The 17,406-nt window shown below is 52.2% G+C and overlaps 2 protein-coding genes across 3 annotated transcripts in view; both read right to left on the reverse strand.

Annotated features, from left to right (window-relative positions):
* The window catches only part of AFF4 (ALF transcription elongation factor 4), a 46,509-nt gene extending 46,209 nt beyond the window's left edge, over positions 1–300 (reverse strand). Inside the window, exon 1 of the mRNA XM_021541265.4 lies at positions 157–300. The gene's annotated coding sequence lies outside the window, so the exon portion shown is untranslated. The remainder of the gene's footprint in view (positions 1–156) is intronic.
* A 2,629-nt stretch (positions 301–2,929) lies between these two features.
* On the reverse strand, positions 2,930–13,236 carry ZCCHC10 (zinc finger CCHC-type containing 10). Of its 2 annotated transcripts, none has more exons than XM_021541254.4 (4): positions 13,175–13,236; positions 10,577–10,738; positions 7,776–7,817; positions 2,930–4,593 (listed from the first exon to the last, which is right to left on the reverse strand). In XM_021541254.4, the coding sequence occupies exons 1-4, from the start codon at positions 13,213–13,215 to the stop codon at positions 4,317–4,319; spliced, it is 522 nt and encodes a 173-aa protein (XP_021396929.1). In that variant the 5' UTR covers positions 13,216–13,236; the 3' UTR covers positions 2,930–4,316. The 2 variants fall into 2 exon arrangements, with proteins under 2 accessions (XP_021396929.1, XP_085447745.1); XM_085591619.1 differs by lacking the exon at positions 13,175–13,236 and adding an exon at positions 11,244–11,444.
* Between the last annotated feature and the right edge of the window lie 4,170 nt (positions 13,237–17,406).

Consider the following 17,406-nt stretch of genomic DNA (forward strand, 5'->3'; position numbering starts at 1 on the left):
CCGCGGGCAAACCCGCGCTCCCCGGCGGGAGAAGCGCCCGCAGCGGCCGGGCCCGCCCCGGGCCCGCCGGTTCCGCCGCGGGGCCCGGCCGGGATGTCCCGGGGGCGCCCGGGGCGGCCCCGCTGCCGGCGGGAGGCCCGGCCCGGCCGCGCTCACCTGCGCTGGCCGCTCCGCTAGGCCCGGACCATCTCCCGGCTGCCGCCGCCGGCGAACGATGAGGCCCGAGGAGCCGCCGGCGAGTCACGGAGCGCCGGGGGGCGCGGGGCGGGCCCGGCCCGTGGGGGGGAAGGGAGGGGGGCGGCTCACAAGCGGGCGGCCGCTCCGTGGGGGTCCCGGCGGTCCATGGCGGGCCGGCGGCGGGCTGGCGGCTGGCAGGGCTGGCCGGGGCTGCGCTGGGCCCGGTCCCGGTGCCGATCCCGATCCCGGCCCGGTCCCGCCTGGCGCTTCCCGGCGGCCCCCGCGCGCCGCCGCCGCCCCGATCACGTGACGCGGGATGAGGGGGGGGGGAACCCCCACGTGACCCCGCCCCGGCGGAGCGCGCCCGCGCGCGCGCAGGGGGCGTGGCGAGGGCCCGGCCCCGCCTCCCCGCGCGCGGCGGCGGGAGAGTCACGTGGGGCGGCGCGCGGGGAGCGCCCCCGCGGCCGAGGCGCCCCCTGGCGGCGGCGGCTGGAATGGGAGGGACCGGGAGGGACCGGGACAGCCCGGGACAGACCGGGAGAGCTCGGGACAGCCCGAGACAGCCCGGGAGAGCTCGGGACAGCCCGGGACAGCCCGAGACAGCCCGGGAGAGCTCGGGACAGCCCGGGAGAGCTCGGGACAGCCCGAGACAGCCCGGGACAGCCCGGGACAGCCCGGGACAGCCCGGGACAGCTCGGGAGAGCCCGGGAGAGCCCGAGAGAGCCCGGGAGAGCTCGGGACAGCCCGGGAGAGCTCGGGAGAGCTCGGGACAGCCCGGGAGAGCTCGGGACAGCCCGGGACAGCCCGGGAGAGCCCGGGAGAGCCCGGGACAGCCCGGGACAGCCCGAGACAGCCCGGGAGAGCTCGGGAGAGCCCGGGACAGCCCGAGACAGCTCGGGACAGCCCGGGAGAGCCCGAGACAGCCCGGGAGAGCCCGAGACAGCCCGGGACAGCCCGAGACAGCCCGGGAGAGCCCGGGACAGCCCGGGACAGCCCGGGAGAGCTCGGGACAGCCCGGGAGAGCTCGGGACAGCCCGAGACAGCCCGGGAGAACTCGGGACAGCCCGGGACAGCCCGGGAGAGCTTGGGACAGCCCAGGACAGCCCGGGAGAGCTTGGGACAGCCCGGGAGAGCTCGGGACAGCCCGAGACAGCCCGGGACAGCTCGGGAGAGCTCGGGACAGCCCGGGACAGCCCGAGACAGCCCGGGAGAGCTCGGGACAGCTCGGGACAGCCCGGGAGAGCTCGGGACAGCCCGGGACAGGAGAAGCTCCGGGGTGACCCAACCGTGCCCTCCCAGTGCAGATGGAGAGGGGAGGATTCCAGGGCCCGGAGGCGCAGACCCGGGGAACGGCGGGATGCCGGGCAGGAATCGTTCCCGGCAGGGTGGGCAGGCCTGGCAGAGCCCACCCCGAGACCCCGCGGCTGCTCCAGCCCCGGCAGTGCCCAGGCCAGGCTGGACGGGGCTGGGAGCACCCGGGACAGTGGGAGTGTCCCTGCCACGGCACGGGTGAGCCACGGAATTAATTGGGATTTAAGGTCCATTTCAGGTCCATCCCAAGCCTGGTTCCCTGGGATTCTCCGCTGTCGTGGGGCCAAGGTTTGCAGCCCGGTGAACAAAGGAGGCTGTGCAGCCCCAGCTCCGACAGGAGCCATTGTCCCGGGGGCTGCTCAGGGCACCGTGGGACAAACAGAATCTCACAAGGCAAATCCATTGGCTGGGGAAGCTCCGGTTTTTGAAGAACTCCTCCCCAGGCAAACAAAGCAAAGCCTGAGGCACAGACTGAGCCGTGCCCTCCCACCGGGCACCCAGAGCGCAGCAGGTCGGGCTAATCCAGCCCTGCACGCAGCAGTGGGGCTCTGTCCCCCTGTCCTGCTCTCCCTCCCTTTCTCCTTGGCAGGTGAAGGCTTTTTTCCCGAGGCTCTTTTCCTGCCAGGCTGCACCAGCTGCTCCCCCGAGGTGAGCAGTGGCAGCTTTGGAGAGGGAGGGATGGAACAGGGCAAACCCTGGAACCACTCCTGGTTAACAGGGTTTTGGAAAATCCCTGATCCGCCAGCAGAGCAGAACTGAGGCAGCGGCAGACGCAGGAGGGCAAGAACACCTAGAGACAAAGTAACCCGAAAAGGCAAGAAGGTTAAAAAAAAAAGCCAATACAAACATTGTATTTGAAACTAAACTTTTTTGTTCTTTTTTAAAACTCTGGATACAGAGGGACTTCTGACTGGAGAACTTCCTGAGGAGCAACCCTGCCCCTAGAAAATAACAACACCTAGAGACAAAGTAACCCGAAAAGACAAGAAGGTTAAAAAAAAAAAAAAAGCCAATACATTATTGTATTTGAAACTAAACTTTTTTTTTTTTTTCTTTTAAACTTGGATACAGAGGGACTTCCGGCTGGAGAACTTCCTGGGGAGCAACCCTGCCCCTAGAAAATAACAACACATAGAGACAAAGTAACCAGAAAAGGCAAGAAGGTTAAAAACAAAATCAAAAAACCAATACAAACATTGTATTTGAAACTAAACTTTTTTTTTGTTTCTTTTTTTAAAACTCTGGATACAGAGGGACCTCTGGCTGGAGAACTTCCTGGGGAGCAACTCTGCCCCTCTGCGAGGGAATGCCAGGGCAGCTCCAGCTGAAACCTGCACACAAACACCACAAATATTTTAGATATTTGCAGTAAGCCTCAACTTGGCAACTAGTGTTTAATAATTTTTCCACTTTCCCATTAAATGGCACATTCACTCCACAAGACTTGAACACCTTTCTGGTAGTTTTATTTACAGCCTGCAGCATGGTCTGTAAAACACAGGAGTGGTCACAAAACAGACACACAACATGGGTATTTTCAAGCATTTAAATAAATACAGTTTATTCCAAAGTAAGTCTACACACTACTCTTTTCATAAAAATATAAAAAATAGTTTAGTTACTGTATTTAACCTAAACCAAGATAACTTGAGAATTCTTCCACAAGTGATGCCCCCTCCCCAAAAGGGCACTCCAACAGTTAGAAATTCAGCATCACCAAATAAAATACTAACAGCAACTGCTTCAATCCACCAGAAAACCAAATAATTCCCACTCTGCATCCAGCAATCCCTGTTCTGCAGCGTGCTGGGATCTGCTTTTGTTGGGTTTGTGGGGTTTGCACTCACTTGGCAATCCTGCATTTCACACATTCCTTGGGAAATGCTTTCCTCTGAGACCTTTACTTCAAGGAGTCTCTTCTTTACTGAGCATCCAGTGGAGACAGTGCCCAGTTCTGTTTGTTATTATTTCTCTGCTTTTGCTGACTCTATTAGGGATGGGAATATTCTGATGGAGTTCTGCAGAACACCCACTCCAGCCCTTGTCTCGCTGGGGTACACTGAATTTACAAAAAAAAAAGGCACAAAGATGAAACTCCTAAAGCAGCAGCAGCCCCGGTTCACTGAGCTGCTGCTCTCCAACACCAACCCTGTGTCTCAGCAAACACCTCCAACAAGCAGCCAAGGACAGGGGGAGGGAAGAGCCCTGTGGGCAGGACAACACGACACTGCTCAGGGACAAATCAACACAGCTCAGCTGGCTGCTGCAGTTAAGACTCGAGCTGGAAGCATCAGGAGAAGCCACTGGAACACAAGCTCAGCATCACAGAACCCGTCTGTCACAGCCAGATGGGAGGCTCTGCGTGGGACACGTTGTGCATTCAGGTTCAACAATGCCAGAGCTCCACAGCAGCACTGAAAAACTTCTGCTTTTAACAGTTTAGAGGATTTTTCTCAATGGAAGTGAAACTGTCATTAACAGAGGAACAGCACATGATGCACAGCATAATCTACAACAAAAAGCTTTTGCTTTCCAGCATGTAAACATCCAGGTTACTGGACTTTAGCTCATATAAACAAATCTGATGATATATTTTTTCTTTTCAGGAACTAAAAAAGTATAATCTTCCATAAAAGGATAAACCACAAAAATACTCTCTCAGTAAGTCTCACGTGCCATTTAATACCTTCCATGTCCTATGAACAACTATGCAGAACACTTAGAAATGTGAGCAGTAGAAAAGCTGAAATGGAGCATTTGGCAGCCGTGTGCTCCAGCCCCTGGCAGGGCAGTGTCCCTTGCTCCACACCAGTCCTGCACCTCCCCAGCTATTTCTTCTTCTTCTTCTTCGGGGGCTCGTCCTCAGAGCTGCTGTCTGTGCTGCTGCTGCTGCTGCTGCTGCTGGAGGAGCTGGAATCCGACTCGAAGTCAGAGGAGGAGCTGCTGGAGGAGGGGGAGGAGGAGGAGGAGCTGCTGTCCTCACTGTCACTGTCTGAGGAGGAGGACGAGGAGGAGGAGGAGGTAGAGGAGTCCTCGCTGTCAGAGGAGGAGTCACTGGCTGAGCTGTCACTGCTGCTGCTGCTGGAGCTGGTCACACTCTTGGACCTGAGAGAGAACAAAGAGCTGAGCACAGCCCTGCCAGAACCCAACACCCTCAGAGCTCCCTCTGCTCTGTCACCATCATCCAAAGATCAATTATCTGCCTTGAAAATTCCCACACCTCATCAGCAAAATTTCCAGGCCTCACCACCTAAGATGAATCCCTGTGCCCTCCCTCCCTTCTCCCCTCCTGGATGAGTGGATTTTGGCCGTTTGAGCCATGGCAGAGTGGCCCCAGGACACGCCAGAACCCAGCAGGACAGCAGGGAGGGAAAGCTGGCCAGGATCTCCTTCCTTGCCCTGAGCAGGGGCTTGGCTGGCCTGGCTGCCCTCAACTTGCCAGGCTCAGCCCCTGCCTCACCTCTGCAGCAGGGAAATTCTGCCACTGCAACAGCCAGGGGAGGTTTCAGCAGTGATTTCACCAAGGTCAGAGCTGTTCCCAGTAAAAAACTGTTCTTAGATTACTCCTGGCAAAAGAACCCAAAGTACCTGTCACTACAGGATGTTTTCCAGGTGGAGAAGGGTGGAAGCAATCCAAGATTAAGACAGAATGATGAACACAGCAGAGAGGATTTCTGTATGCTCTGCATTAGTTTTTCATGTTCAGCCCTTCCTGGGGCCACTGTTCTCAAGATCAATGTCTCTGATTTAGGGGGGTGATACAAATTCTAAGAAAGTACAATTCAATTCTCTCAGAGGTCTTTCCCTGAAGTACAAGACACTGATTCACCTCCCTTCCCACCAAAGTCAATCAAAGAGCATCCAAAAATGTAAATTATGATAATGCAGACTCTTGTTCCCATTAGAAAATTAATGCAGTATTTTTTATCAGAGGGTTTGGTTCAATGTAACAGCTCAGGAAGTGCCTGTGTTAAGGTTATTGAAGAGTGTGAGGTTTTTTCATCATATCAGCCCTGTTAGCTGACAAACGTGGGTGTGGATTCAGCCACAAAGCACTGAAGTTTTTACAATACATCTGTAATCTGCTGTCTCCATGTGCAGACACAACAACTGTTCATTACTGATAAATCCATAAGGGCTGCTTAAACACTGACTTTTCTGGAGAAAAAAACAGCACTAAGATGAGGAAAATAAAAAATATGGGAGTAGTAGTTTCAGTCTGAGCAGTTCCATGAGATGGGCAGGAATGAGAGGATCCCCTGAGTAACTCTGAACTTGCTTTTCCTGGTCACCTTTCACAGAATGCATAGCAGCAATCCATGGACATCCAGTGTTTAGGTTTATTCCAAAACTCACTCCCAGAAACATCAGGATACTACATTAAAGCAGCCTTTCCCAGAGGGAACAGGCAGGAGCTTGTTCTCAGGGAAGGCAACACGTGGCTGCTGGCACTGACAGCAGGAGGATGGAGATGGGACAGGTAAAACTCAAAATACAATTTAGGAGTGGGACAATAAACAGCCTGGAGGCTGCTAATCTAAGATTGTGGGGCTTATCACACCTCTGGGAAAGCACAGAATTTTTAAAGTAGGTATCATTCATCCTCCTCAGGACACGTTTCCAAGAGTTCATCTCTGGTTCTGTGCCCCTGTGTGGGCCAAGTGCTGTTGGAGCCCAGGCTGGCACGCCCAGGCTGGCACCCTGCTCTGCTCTGACACCCAACCCACAACTGTGGGCACAGCCACAGCTGGGACCTGAGGAGGGCAGGGAAGGGGGCAGGGAAGGGGGCAGGGAAAGGGGCAGGGAATTCAGGCATTCCAGGTGGGACACTGAAGCCAAGCAGCACCTGGAATTGGCTCTGTCACTGAGGTCACAGGGCTCTGCAGCAGCTGCTCTACCTCAGCCTGTTTTTCTGGTTGGGCCTGAGCTCCATTATTAGTGTTTATATCAAAACAAACACACTTTCTGGAAAAGGTTCCTGCTCCTCCTGCCAGAACCCAAACTTTTACAGCTTTATTTTAAATCTGGAACTTATAAATATGCCGGATTCTCCACATTTCATTCTTCCCATGTTGTAATAAAAATCTAAATAGCAAACTGACGGGAAAGGAATTTATATTGATGGATTGTTCTGGGCTTGCATAGAAGAAGGAGAATAACTCTAATTTACAAGAGTTTTACAACTTCATGGAAAAAGTGTCCAAACCACCCCCTCCCCATGAACCCTTTTGCTCTGTCCATTTTTGCACTGGTTTGGAGCTCAAATACTCTGTAAATAATTATGCCAGCAAAGGCTGCAGGGTCAGAGGAAGCTGAGGCAGGAAGAGGCCTGAGCTGCCCAGCTCAAAACCAGTTAATTCATGATCTCACCAGCCCAGCAATAAATTGGCACTTCTGGGAAAGCAGCCTTTGCTAGAACACACTGAGACAGCCCATTCCAATAAAGCACATTCCACCGAGCAGCCTGGCATAAAAACACTTTAAATATCTGCTCTGCCTTATTTACTGCCTGCCACACACAGCAAAGGCCTGGCCTTTAAACACCTCCTGAAAACTGGGTTAGATCAAACTGAGGGACACACAAGTGACACTAAAGGGGAAGAGATGCTGGGCTGTTACTGCACAGACATTCCCTGGTGTAAAACTCCCATTCCAGGAGTGTTACAGCCACAGTTCTGGCTGTTCCTCCTTTCCATCTGCTAAGAAAGCAAATTCCCAAGTAAACATTAATGCAAGGTAAAGTACAAACAATGTCAAAAGAGTTCCTGGCTCCAAACAGAGCCAGGAGAGGGCCAGGGTCATTTTCTGGCTTTTGCTTTAGTTTGACATCAGGGGGGGTTTGTTTGGTTTTGGGGTTGGGTTTTTTAAGATGTTTTATTTAATCCTTTAGACAAAACTTGAGAGAGAGAGAGAATTGGCAAAGGGAATGAAGAGAGTAGAAGACAGAGCAGGATGGGCAGGTGGAGCAATGAGAGACCAGAAACCCCTGTGCCAGTCTTGTTTCAGAGACTCCTGATGGACTCTGAGGCAGAAATGGGAAGACTTTTATTCCTACAGCAAGATCATGCAGGGGGAGGAAAATCAGCAGGGAGAAAAAGAGAATAAAACTTTGAGAGATTTTGGACAGGGAGGAGTAGAAATTCTCCAGATGCCTGTCAGACAAAAGCTGTAACAGCCTCAAAGCAGTAAAACCAAAACTTCTGTACAAAGCTACTTTTGCCACCCCCCTTCCAAAGTCGTGCTGGAACAGCCAGTGCAGGAACCTGTCCCCACCAGTCCCCACATACCTTTTTTTCTTGGTTTTCTTTTCTGCAGCACTTTCTCCAGCACTAATTAAGGGGGAAAAAATAATGGCTTTGATTAATGCAACAGGAAAATTAAATAAATAGCAGCAGACTGAGGCTAAGTTTAATATTCAAAGGGCACTGGGCAGCTCAGTCCTGTGCAAAGCTGAGAAAACCCATCTATGAGCCAGGGGAGGAAAACCCAGCAATTCACCTCTAATTTTCTGTGCTATTTATGCTCTGCTCTCCCCTTTGTCTCATTTTGTATGGACAGCAGCAGCTGGAATGTGAAAAGCACAGGAGGAAAGGATACAAATAAGTTGTGTGAAACTATATTTAGCAATAAGTGAATTGATTGAAAACAAGGGTAAAAGCTTGACTTAGCCTGTAGCTTTCACATTTCTTTCAAGTGCCAATAGAAACAGAAAAGTCCATTTATATTGATGCTTTCCAGCTGTGTGTCTGTCAGATTCCCAAGTGTTCATCCCCTCACACAGTTTTAGTGGTGCCACAGAGGAAGGTTCTTTGTGTGTCACCAGAAAAGTGAGATTTCTCCATGTTTTTATTTTCAGACACAAGGTATGACAACATTACCAGCACAAGAGTTCTCCACTCTCCCCTGTGGGCAAGGGGAAGAGTCACTGATATTCAGATTCCAACTTTCCCAACCATATTTACATTCCTAAGGCCTCAGACCCTCTGCAGGGAACCAGGGGGTTCCCAGGTAAGAGGAGTCCCTGTGAGAACAGAATTCAACCCCAAACCTTTGAGGGGACAGGACCTAGCTCAGGGAGTGCCTCCCTCCTATGTGTGAGATGTGGGTTACTCAAGACTTACTCCAGGAGCTCCTAGTCTCAGGCCAGACCTGCTCTGGACACTCCCTCCATAATCTGAGCCAAAACCCCAGCTCAGGGCTGGGCTCAGAGCTCCAGCATCTCCAGGAATGAGCATTCCCTCAGCTCCCTGCCCTGCTCTAGGCTCCATCAGAATTGTGGGGCCAGCACGAGGCAAGCACGGGGAGCCTGGAACAACTGGGAAAGGAGTTCATGCTGGAAAAGCCTGGATGAGTTTGTCAGAAGTAAATATTGACCTTTTTAGGCTGGGTTTGCCTGCTGGTTAATGATTCCTGCGTGGCAGACCTGTGGGAGACCCAACTTCTCCAAAAGCAAGGAGAACCTCCCAAAGCAAGTGACACAAAAAGCACAAGTGTGACCCAGGAAGTAGATTTTCCACAAAGAAAAAAGCTTCACCCTTGGAAGTGTAGCCCTGGCAGCTGAGGACCAGGATCCCTCCTGGCACAGCTGAGGAGCTGCTGATGACAGAACCCCAGGGAATGCAGCCCCATGGCCCAGATGAAGCACTGCTCCCACCTGGGGTTACTCAGGCTTCCTTTCACAAGAGGATTTTCCTCAGCACGTGCCTCTCACTGTTAGAGCCCCAAAGCTCCTTCTGTGCCAGACTGGCCAGTCCTGTAACTCCCACACAAAGTGATCCCACACTCAGATTCAAACCCAAGGACAGGACAAGGGATTTCATCCTCAATTCACCATCCTCCAGTGGTAACCTGCAGAATCCACCAGAAAAGGGGCAGAAAAGCAACAAGGAAATAATCTGAGCCTTAAACTCAAACTTAGCCTAAAAAACTTGAGTCTCTGAAGAGGCTCGGCCTCCAAATGGAGCCAAGTGTCAGAGTCCAAGCACTGCTGATCTGTCTACAACACTGGGTGACTCCAATTACATCCCAATTACTCTGTGGATCAGGAGTCATTTCCAAATCAATCACTTTACATCGCTCTCCTCCCAAGCTAAGGAGTCCCTGCTGCAGGCAAGGTTTCGGCTGTGACTCAGAGCTGCTGGGCAGGCTGAGGAGCCCTGCCTGCCTGAGCTCCCTGTGCCACCTGCAGGAGCAGAGCTGGGAATGCTGTCCCCACCTCCCATCCGGCCGGGGATGAGGGACTGAGCCAAAGCCTCAGGAATTCCAGGTGCAAGGAGTGGCACTGGGAGTGACCCTGTCCCCCTGCAGCTCCCAAAACAAAACTGGAGTGGCAGCAAGGACCCTGACACATGGAATTGCATGGAGAACTGAGGCGCTGCATTAGTTTTGCTTGTTAAAACAATTATTAACCTGGGGGGAAGCATTAAAGTACTCCCAGGGCAAAGGGGAAAGGAAATCAGGTGCCACAGGCAGAGCTCTGTTTAGGTTTCTCTGCTCCTTCCACCTTCTGGGCTGTCACAAGAGGAAATAATTGTGCAATTCAGTGAGCTGTTTTCACTTTATGCTTGAGTTGAAGCTGATAACCCAACTCTCACTCAGCTGCCTGAGCCCTGCAGCTCCCAGGGAGCAGCAGCAGCAGGGCTGGGCCAGGTTTAACTGCAGCTCTGAGCTGCACATCTGGACACGGGGCAAGAATTGCTGCCTTGCTAGAAATAAATCTGCAGCTTTCACTGCCTGGACAGCACAACTCAACAACAAACAACTCAAACAACCAAGGAATTCAGGAAACTGCTTCACAACCAAAAAGCCTCCAACTGATTTAACTTTGGCTCAGTGCATGGCTTTGGTTTCAGACAGGCCAAAGCAGTTTTAAAGGTATTTCATATGAGCAGGTGTTGATGAAATTAAAATGCTGATTTTAATTCTCTGGGACCTGAGTGTACATATTTCACAAATCAGCACACAAATAAGCTCTAACATTAAATCAAGGACACATTCCACAGTCTCGAGGAAAAGATCACAGAAAATGGTCTGGGACAACATTTTTTATTTCAATCACAAACCAGACATTTCATCTTGCCAGTCTTACCTCTGCTGCAGCAGGAGTTGCTTTTCTTTCTCCTTAAGGATTTTGGCCAGCTGAGCTGTCCTTGAAGGCCTGTGCAGGTATTTTCTCTTCCCTTTACATTCATATGTCCAGTGGCCAAACTCTAAACACTTCTGACACCTCACATGCTGCTTGTTTGCCTCCCTAGAAAAATGCACAATTGCTTAAGTAACTCATTCCAGGTCTGTTCTACACAGTGAAAAAATACTTAAGTTTTTTATCATGCAGATTTAATCAGGTTATGATTAAACCAAATTTCACAGGTGCTTCAGGTTTTCTTTTGAATCAGGACATGGGCAGTAACACCAAGCAGACACAGAATTCAGGCAGACAGATCTTCATTTATTAAAACAATCTCAGTGCCCAGTTTGCTGCTATCCAACAGCTGCAGGTGGTTCTGGCTTCAGAGAAACACTGAAATTCTGGCTTAGAACAAAGAGCAGCAGCTTCATTTCCAGTCCCAAGTCCCAAACTGCCCAACTCTCAGAGCCCAGGACTCTCTGAGAGGCTCCCAGGAAATCCAAATAAGCTCCAGCCAGGAGCTGGAAAAGCCTGGCACAAGGTTTATCTTTGGGACAGCCAGACTCCTGCTCAGTCTGTGCAGAGTGACTCCAGGCATTCCCTCCCTGGCTGTCCCACCCCCAAACACCTGCAGCAGAAGGGACATTTCACTCCACTCCAGTTCCCAGGGGCATTTTTAGCAGTCATGGAAGGGAAAACACTCCTGTGTTCATGCTGAAGCTCTTAAGCTGTTCTTCTAAAGCTCTGCAAAGTTGTTTTGCCTCCTCTCCCAGCTGCTCTCCTCCTTTACAAAGAAGGGAACTCACCCAGCCCAGGAGCTGCCCAAGGTCACAGCCAAAATTAGTCCTGAGCTCAGGGCTGTGCCACTTCAGTTCCCTGCCACCTTCAGTTTTTGTTCCAAGCACCAAAACATGAATTTTTCAAGGCCAACCTATCTAAACTCCCTGCAATTGCAGCCTGGCTGATCTAGAAGCTTCATCTCATGTGTGAGATGAAGTGACAGAGCAGCAGGGAGCATTTTCCCTCTCCCAGCCAGGCTGTGAACTGCTCCTCCCTCAGCTTCAGCCACTACTCTCTGTGCCAGCTCCTGCAGGGAATCTGGTGCTGAACATTCATCCCTTTTTCAGTGCAGAGCATTTGGATTCATCCTCAGGCCTCAGAAATGCTCAGCTAAAGGAGCACAAAAATCTGACTGAACTGCCAGGCTGAGGAGCACAACGAACCTGGCCTTGGGCAGGACCCAGAACAGCTGGGAATGGGCAGGGCCCAGCAGCTCAGGGGGCTTTGCTTTGCTTCAGCCTCAGCCCTCCCTCCTCCTCCTCAGCACAAACCCCAACCCTGCTTGTCCCTCAGCCCCTCCCCAAGCTGTGCCCACAGCACCAGCCCCAAACTGGGAGCTGCAGAACGCTCAGCCCCAGCTCCACGGACATCAAAGGGTGAGAGGTGAGGCACCAAAAAAGCCAAGCAAATCCACAGGGAACAGCAGCCCTGCTCAGCACTGCAGACCCACAAACAGCACAGCAGCACTAACGAGTCTGGCACTAATGAAGAGCACAGAACCGAGGGAAACTCTGAGCAGGGATCAGTGACCCCAGGGCTGGAGCAGAGAGCTCAGCACACACCCGGCAAGCACAAAGACATCAAAGCTAAACAAGGGTCCTCAACTCCAATAAAACAGCAACTCAAAAGAAAAAGTGTTCCAGGAGCACTTTGAACTCTCAAGTTACTTTCTGCTGGAAAACAGGAAAGAAATTATTCCTAAATCACAAAGAAATTGACCACATTCTGCACACTGTGATTGGGCAAAAAGCCCACAGCCCAAAAATTGAAACAAGAGAAATAAATTAATTTAATGGAAAAAAAAAAAAACAAAAACAAAAAAAACACACCCAAACCAACAAAGAGCTGAAAAACCAATGTCAGCACCCCACGGGAGCGGGATACCAAAAAAATAATAGGAACGGGGACAGGATAGGGACAGAAAAAGCAAAAATGTAATTTCCTCATTCCAGGGCTCTGCAATCAGAGCCCCTCGGTGCTGAGGGTATTCACTCCTCGATTGCAACATCCCCGTGAGAGCAAGAGCCACTCGCTTGGCTTTTGGCCTTTTTAACAGCTGCGCGAATTCATGCTAACAACGTGAAGCTGAAGGTTCTTGTTTCGTGCTTGAAGGGCTGGGTGTGCGCTGAGGAGCGGGGAAATGTCCCCGGGCGCTGCTCCCGAGCACCGGTCCCGCTCCCAGCGCTGCCCACGGCAGCAGCCGGGCCAGAACTCCCTCAGCCCTGATCCTCCGCGCCTCTGCACCTCCGCACCTCGCTCCCGCGGGACGCCCGGAGCAGAAAGGCGCTCGATTCCAAGCCCCGGCCCTGCACGGCCACCCGAGGCCGCCCTCGTTCCGCCCCAGCCGCGTTTTGGGGCGGTTTCGCCTCAGTCGAGCTGCGGCCCCTCCCGGGACACAGCGGAGGCCGCGGAGCGGCGGGAAAAGGCCGGGCAGCGCGGCCGCAGCAGTGCCCGCCGCTCCGCACCCCCGCCCCGCGCTGTCCCCCCGGTCCCACTCACGCCTGTCTGCGCGCGATCAGCCGGTGCATGGGCGTCGCCATCTTAGCGCCCGCGCCGGAAGTGAGGCTGCGCCGGGGAACGGCGGGACGGGGGCGGCCGGGGCCACGGAGAGCCAGGCCTCCGGGGTCATAGAGAGCCAGGCCTCCAGGGTCATAGAGAGCCAGGCCTCCGGGGCCACAGAGAGCCAGGCCTCCAGGGTCATAGAGAGCCAGGCCTCCGGGGTCATAGAGAGCCAGGCCTCCGGGGTCACAGAGAGCCAGGCCTCCGGGGCCACAGAGAGCCAGGCCTCCGGGGCCACAGAGAGCCAGGCCTCCAGGGCCACAGAGAGCCAGGCCTCCAGGGTCACAGAGAGCCAGGCCTCCAGGGCCACAGAGAGCCAGTCCTCCAGGGCCACAGAGAGCCAGGCCTCCAGGGCCATAGAGAGCCAGGCCTCCAGGGCCACAGAGAGCCAGGCCTCCAGGGTCATAGAGAGCCAGGCCTCCAGGGCCACAGAGAGCCAGGCCTCCGGGGTCATGGCCACAGAGAGCCAGGCCTCCAGGGTCACAGAGAGCCAGGCCTCCAGGGTCATAGAGAGCCAGGCCTCCAGGGCCACAGAGAGCCAGGCCTCCAGGGTCATGGCCATGGAGAGCCAGGCCTCCAGGGTCACAGAGAGCCAGGCCTCCAGGGCCACAGAGAGCCAGGCCTCCAGGGTCACGGAGAGCCAGGCCTCCAGGGTCATGGAGAGCCAGGCCTCCAGGACCACAGAGAGCCAGTCCTCCAGGGTCATGGCCACAGAGAGCCAGTCCTCCAGGGCCATGGAGAGCCAGGCCTCCAGGGTCATGGAGAACCAGTCCTCCAGGGTCACAGAGAGCCAGGCCTCCAGGGCCACAGAGAGCCAGGCCTCCAGGGTCACGGAGAGCCAGGCCTCCAGGGTCATGGAGAGCCAGGCCTCCAGGACCACAGAGAGCCAGTCCTCCAGGGTCATGGCCACAGAGAGCCAGTCCTCCAGGGCCATGGAGAGCCAGGCCTCCAGGGTCATGGAGAACCAGTCCTCCAGGGTCACAGAGAGCCAGGCCTCCAGGGCCATAGAGAACGAGGCCTCCGGCGGCCAGAGCGGCAGCACCCGCGGGCCTGCACTCTCTACCGCCCCTGCCGCTCCCACTGCCTCATTGCAGCGGGCCGGGGCCCGGGCCTGGGCCCTTTTCGTGTCCCTGTCGCTGTCCTGTTCCTATTCCTGTCCCTGTTTCTGTCCTGTCCCTGTCCCTATCCTAGTTCCCGTCGCTATCCCAGTTCCTGTCCCTATCCCAGTTCCTGTCCCTGTCCCTGTCTTGGACACTTTGCAGTTTATTCCGTGGACAGTCATCCAGCCCTGATGGTTTAATTTGGAAACCCATGATATCTAATTCTCTTTCAGGTTTGATGGAAAGCCATGAAACCAGAAGAAAAGGCAGTTTATCATTTTAATATCTGTTTCCCTGCGAACTCCTGATCTAAGGGAGTTGGTGGAAATGGCTCCTGGGAGATGTTGGTAGCACAGGGAGGTGGGATTTCGGAGAGCTGGGTTATCTCTGGTGGGATTTATGTCAGAGCTTGGGCAGCATGACTGCAGATCCCTCAGCAGAGGGGATCACAAAGCCCTTTCCTATTTGAATATCCCAGAATAGCCCAGTGAACCTTTGGTCGGGTGACGTGTGAGGGCTATTTCAGCAGCCCGAGGAAGAGCCTGGGACAGAGAGCAGCCAGGGATTATTTTAAGTCCAGATTCACGGTTGTATTTGGCTGGCATTAATGAATTCTGAGACTGAACTGGGATGGCAATGAAGTGTAAAGTGAGGCTGGGCAGAGCCATGGGAATAAAGCAGGGATTTATGGAAAGGCCTTCACAGGATACACCTTGGGCAGTGCCAGAGCCCGCCAGTGGCTCCACCCCAGGTGGGCTCCTGCTCACGAGTTTTGACATTTTTATGAGTTTGGGTCCATTTCCATGTTGGGGTTCATTGTCCAATTCCAGCTCCAGGTGATGCAGTCCCACCCTCCCAGGCTGCTCTCCTCCATTCCTGTTGTTTGCACTTTTTGGGCTGAAGCTGCAGCGTGTCCTTGGTTCTGGGCTGGAGAAGGATTGTTCAGTGTGCCTGAGCTGGTTCTGGGCTGGAGAAGGATTGTTCTGTGTGCCTGAGCTGTGAGGAGAATTTGATAACACTTTACATGAAGTTCAGAGTGATAAATGCAGTACAGAGTCTGGAAAACAGGAAAGCTCAAAGTGAAGGCATCACAAGGACGCCCGAGGTCAAACAGTTCATTAATATCACGGCATTAACACCATGATGCAATTCCCGGGGCAATTCCCAGCCCCCTGCAGCTGCCGGAGCTGAGCCAGGCGGTGGCTCTGGGGCAGGAGTTCCCCTGCCAGTCCTGCTGAGTGTCTCTGGCTGTGTGTCCTGTGTCACTGCAACAAGGAGCAGCCTGGAAATGCAGCGCTGGGCCCTTGGTGACGCTCTGTTTGTGACACACTGCATTGCCACGGCTGCTTTTGGCGTGTTTCATCATGGAATTCAAAGTATTCCTAAACAGTCTTAGGATGAATCCACGAATGCCTTGTGCTTTCATCCCAAAATGTCCCTTGGCAGAGCCTTTCACACTGCCCAGGGGAACAACTCCACTGTCCACTGCCCCCTCCACTGCTGGGACTGTGGAATGTCCCAGGAACTTCTAGGGATTTTTTTTTTTATTATTATTGTTTAGGGAATTGGGATTTGTTTAGGGATCCTTCAAAGGACTTTTCTCCTACCAGCCCACAAACCACTTGGTGGCCAAACACTGCCCTGGAAAACACAGTGTATCTGCACTCATCCAAACTGCAGCAGAGGGCCCCAGTGAGATGCAATATTATTATATTAAAATATATTATATTAAAATATTCTGTGATTATTATATGCCAAGTGTACTGTAAATCCTACTGGACATAAAGCAATTGAATGCTGAATTTTATTTGGAGTGTGGTTGGTAACAAATTGTCTTTTAACACAATCTTAAATTATGACACCTTGGATTTTCAACCTGGGCTCATCAAAACCAGCTTTAGACCTTCTGCTGTAATTCAGGAATAATTAGAACATGGAATTCCAGAAAGGTTTGGGTTGAAAGGACCCTAAAGCCCATCCCACCCCTGCCATGGGCAGGGACAGCTTCTGCTACCCCAGAGTGCTCCAAGTCCCATCCAATCTGGCCTTGGACATTTCAAGCAATGTCTGAGTCACAAAAGAAAAATTATAAGGAGGCATTTAAGTAATTTTCTGCAAAAACTATGTTTCCAGAGACTGCACTTGTATTATCATTACATCTCACGGTGTTTGCGCTGTTCCCATCCACCACATCTGTCACCCTCAGGTCCTTACATCATAGGCAAGGAAAAGGTTTCATTAAACAGCTTTTGTGTGGCACCGCTTCGGACTAAGGGCAGCTGAAATGTAAATTTTAAGGAATTTAGAGATTTTAGAGGTGCTAAGATTTTAGTTAGAGATAAGCCTTACTAGAGTTAATTAAAATAAATGAGTAGGCCTTGATGAAGTTAAGAGTTAGTAGTTAACTAATAATTGATTGCTTGTCAACACTTGGGTTTATAATGAAGAATACACAAACTGACAAGTTGCTTTTAGGAACATAAGACAATTGTGGGCCTCCTCTGCTCTGAAACCAATTGAAGACAAGGAATGGGAGTTCTACCAAGAGTTTATTTTCATATTTTCATTGAAAAGGTAGAAAGGTCAGAACGAGGAAGACTTCATTTACTTCCTCATTTTGGGACTCCTCCCCATGAAAGGGACACCGACCCATTTCAAGGGACAAACTATGCAGGTTTAATAGCTTTTGAAATTATTAGTGTACGAAGCAAGGAATGGGATGTACCAAAATTATGAATGTGTATTTGTATTTTGGCTATTCAATACTTGTATGGATAAAAGGGCTCTGTACTTGGAAGGTGCGGTGTGTATTTGGGAATGGGATGTACTAAAATTATGAATATGTATTTGTATTTTGGGTATTCAATACTTGGATGTATAAAAGGACTCTGTAATCACTTGGAAGGCGCGGTGTGTATTTGGGAGTGATCCCACACACAACACACACTTTCTAACTTTAAACTGTTAGAGAGATTTTGTCTGTCACAGTTGGATATCGATACTAAATCAATATCCATATTTTTTTAATAAATCGCAACAACTCAGCCACCTGAGCAGTGCTGCCAAGCTGTG

This window comes from Lonchura striata, chromosome 13 (assembly GCF_050655825.1).
Source record: "Lonchura striata isolate lonStrDom1 chromosome 13, ASM5065582v1, whole genome shotgun sequence".
Classification (NCBI taxonomy): domain Eukaryota; kingdom Metazoa; phylum Chordata; class Aves; order Passeriformes; family Estrildidae; genus Lonchura; species Lonchura striata.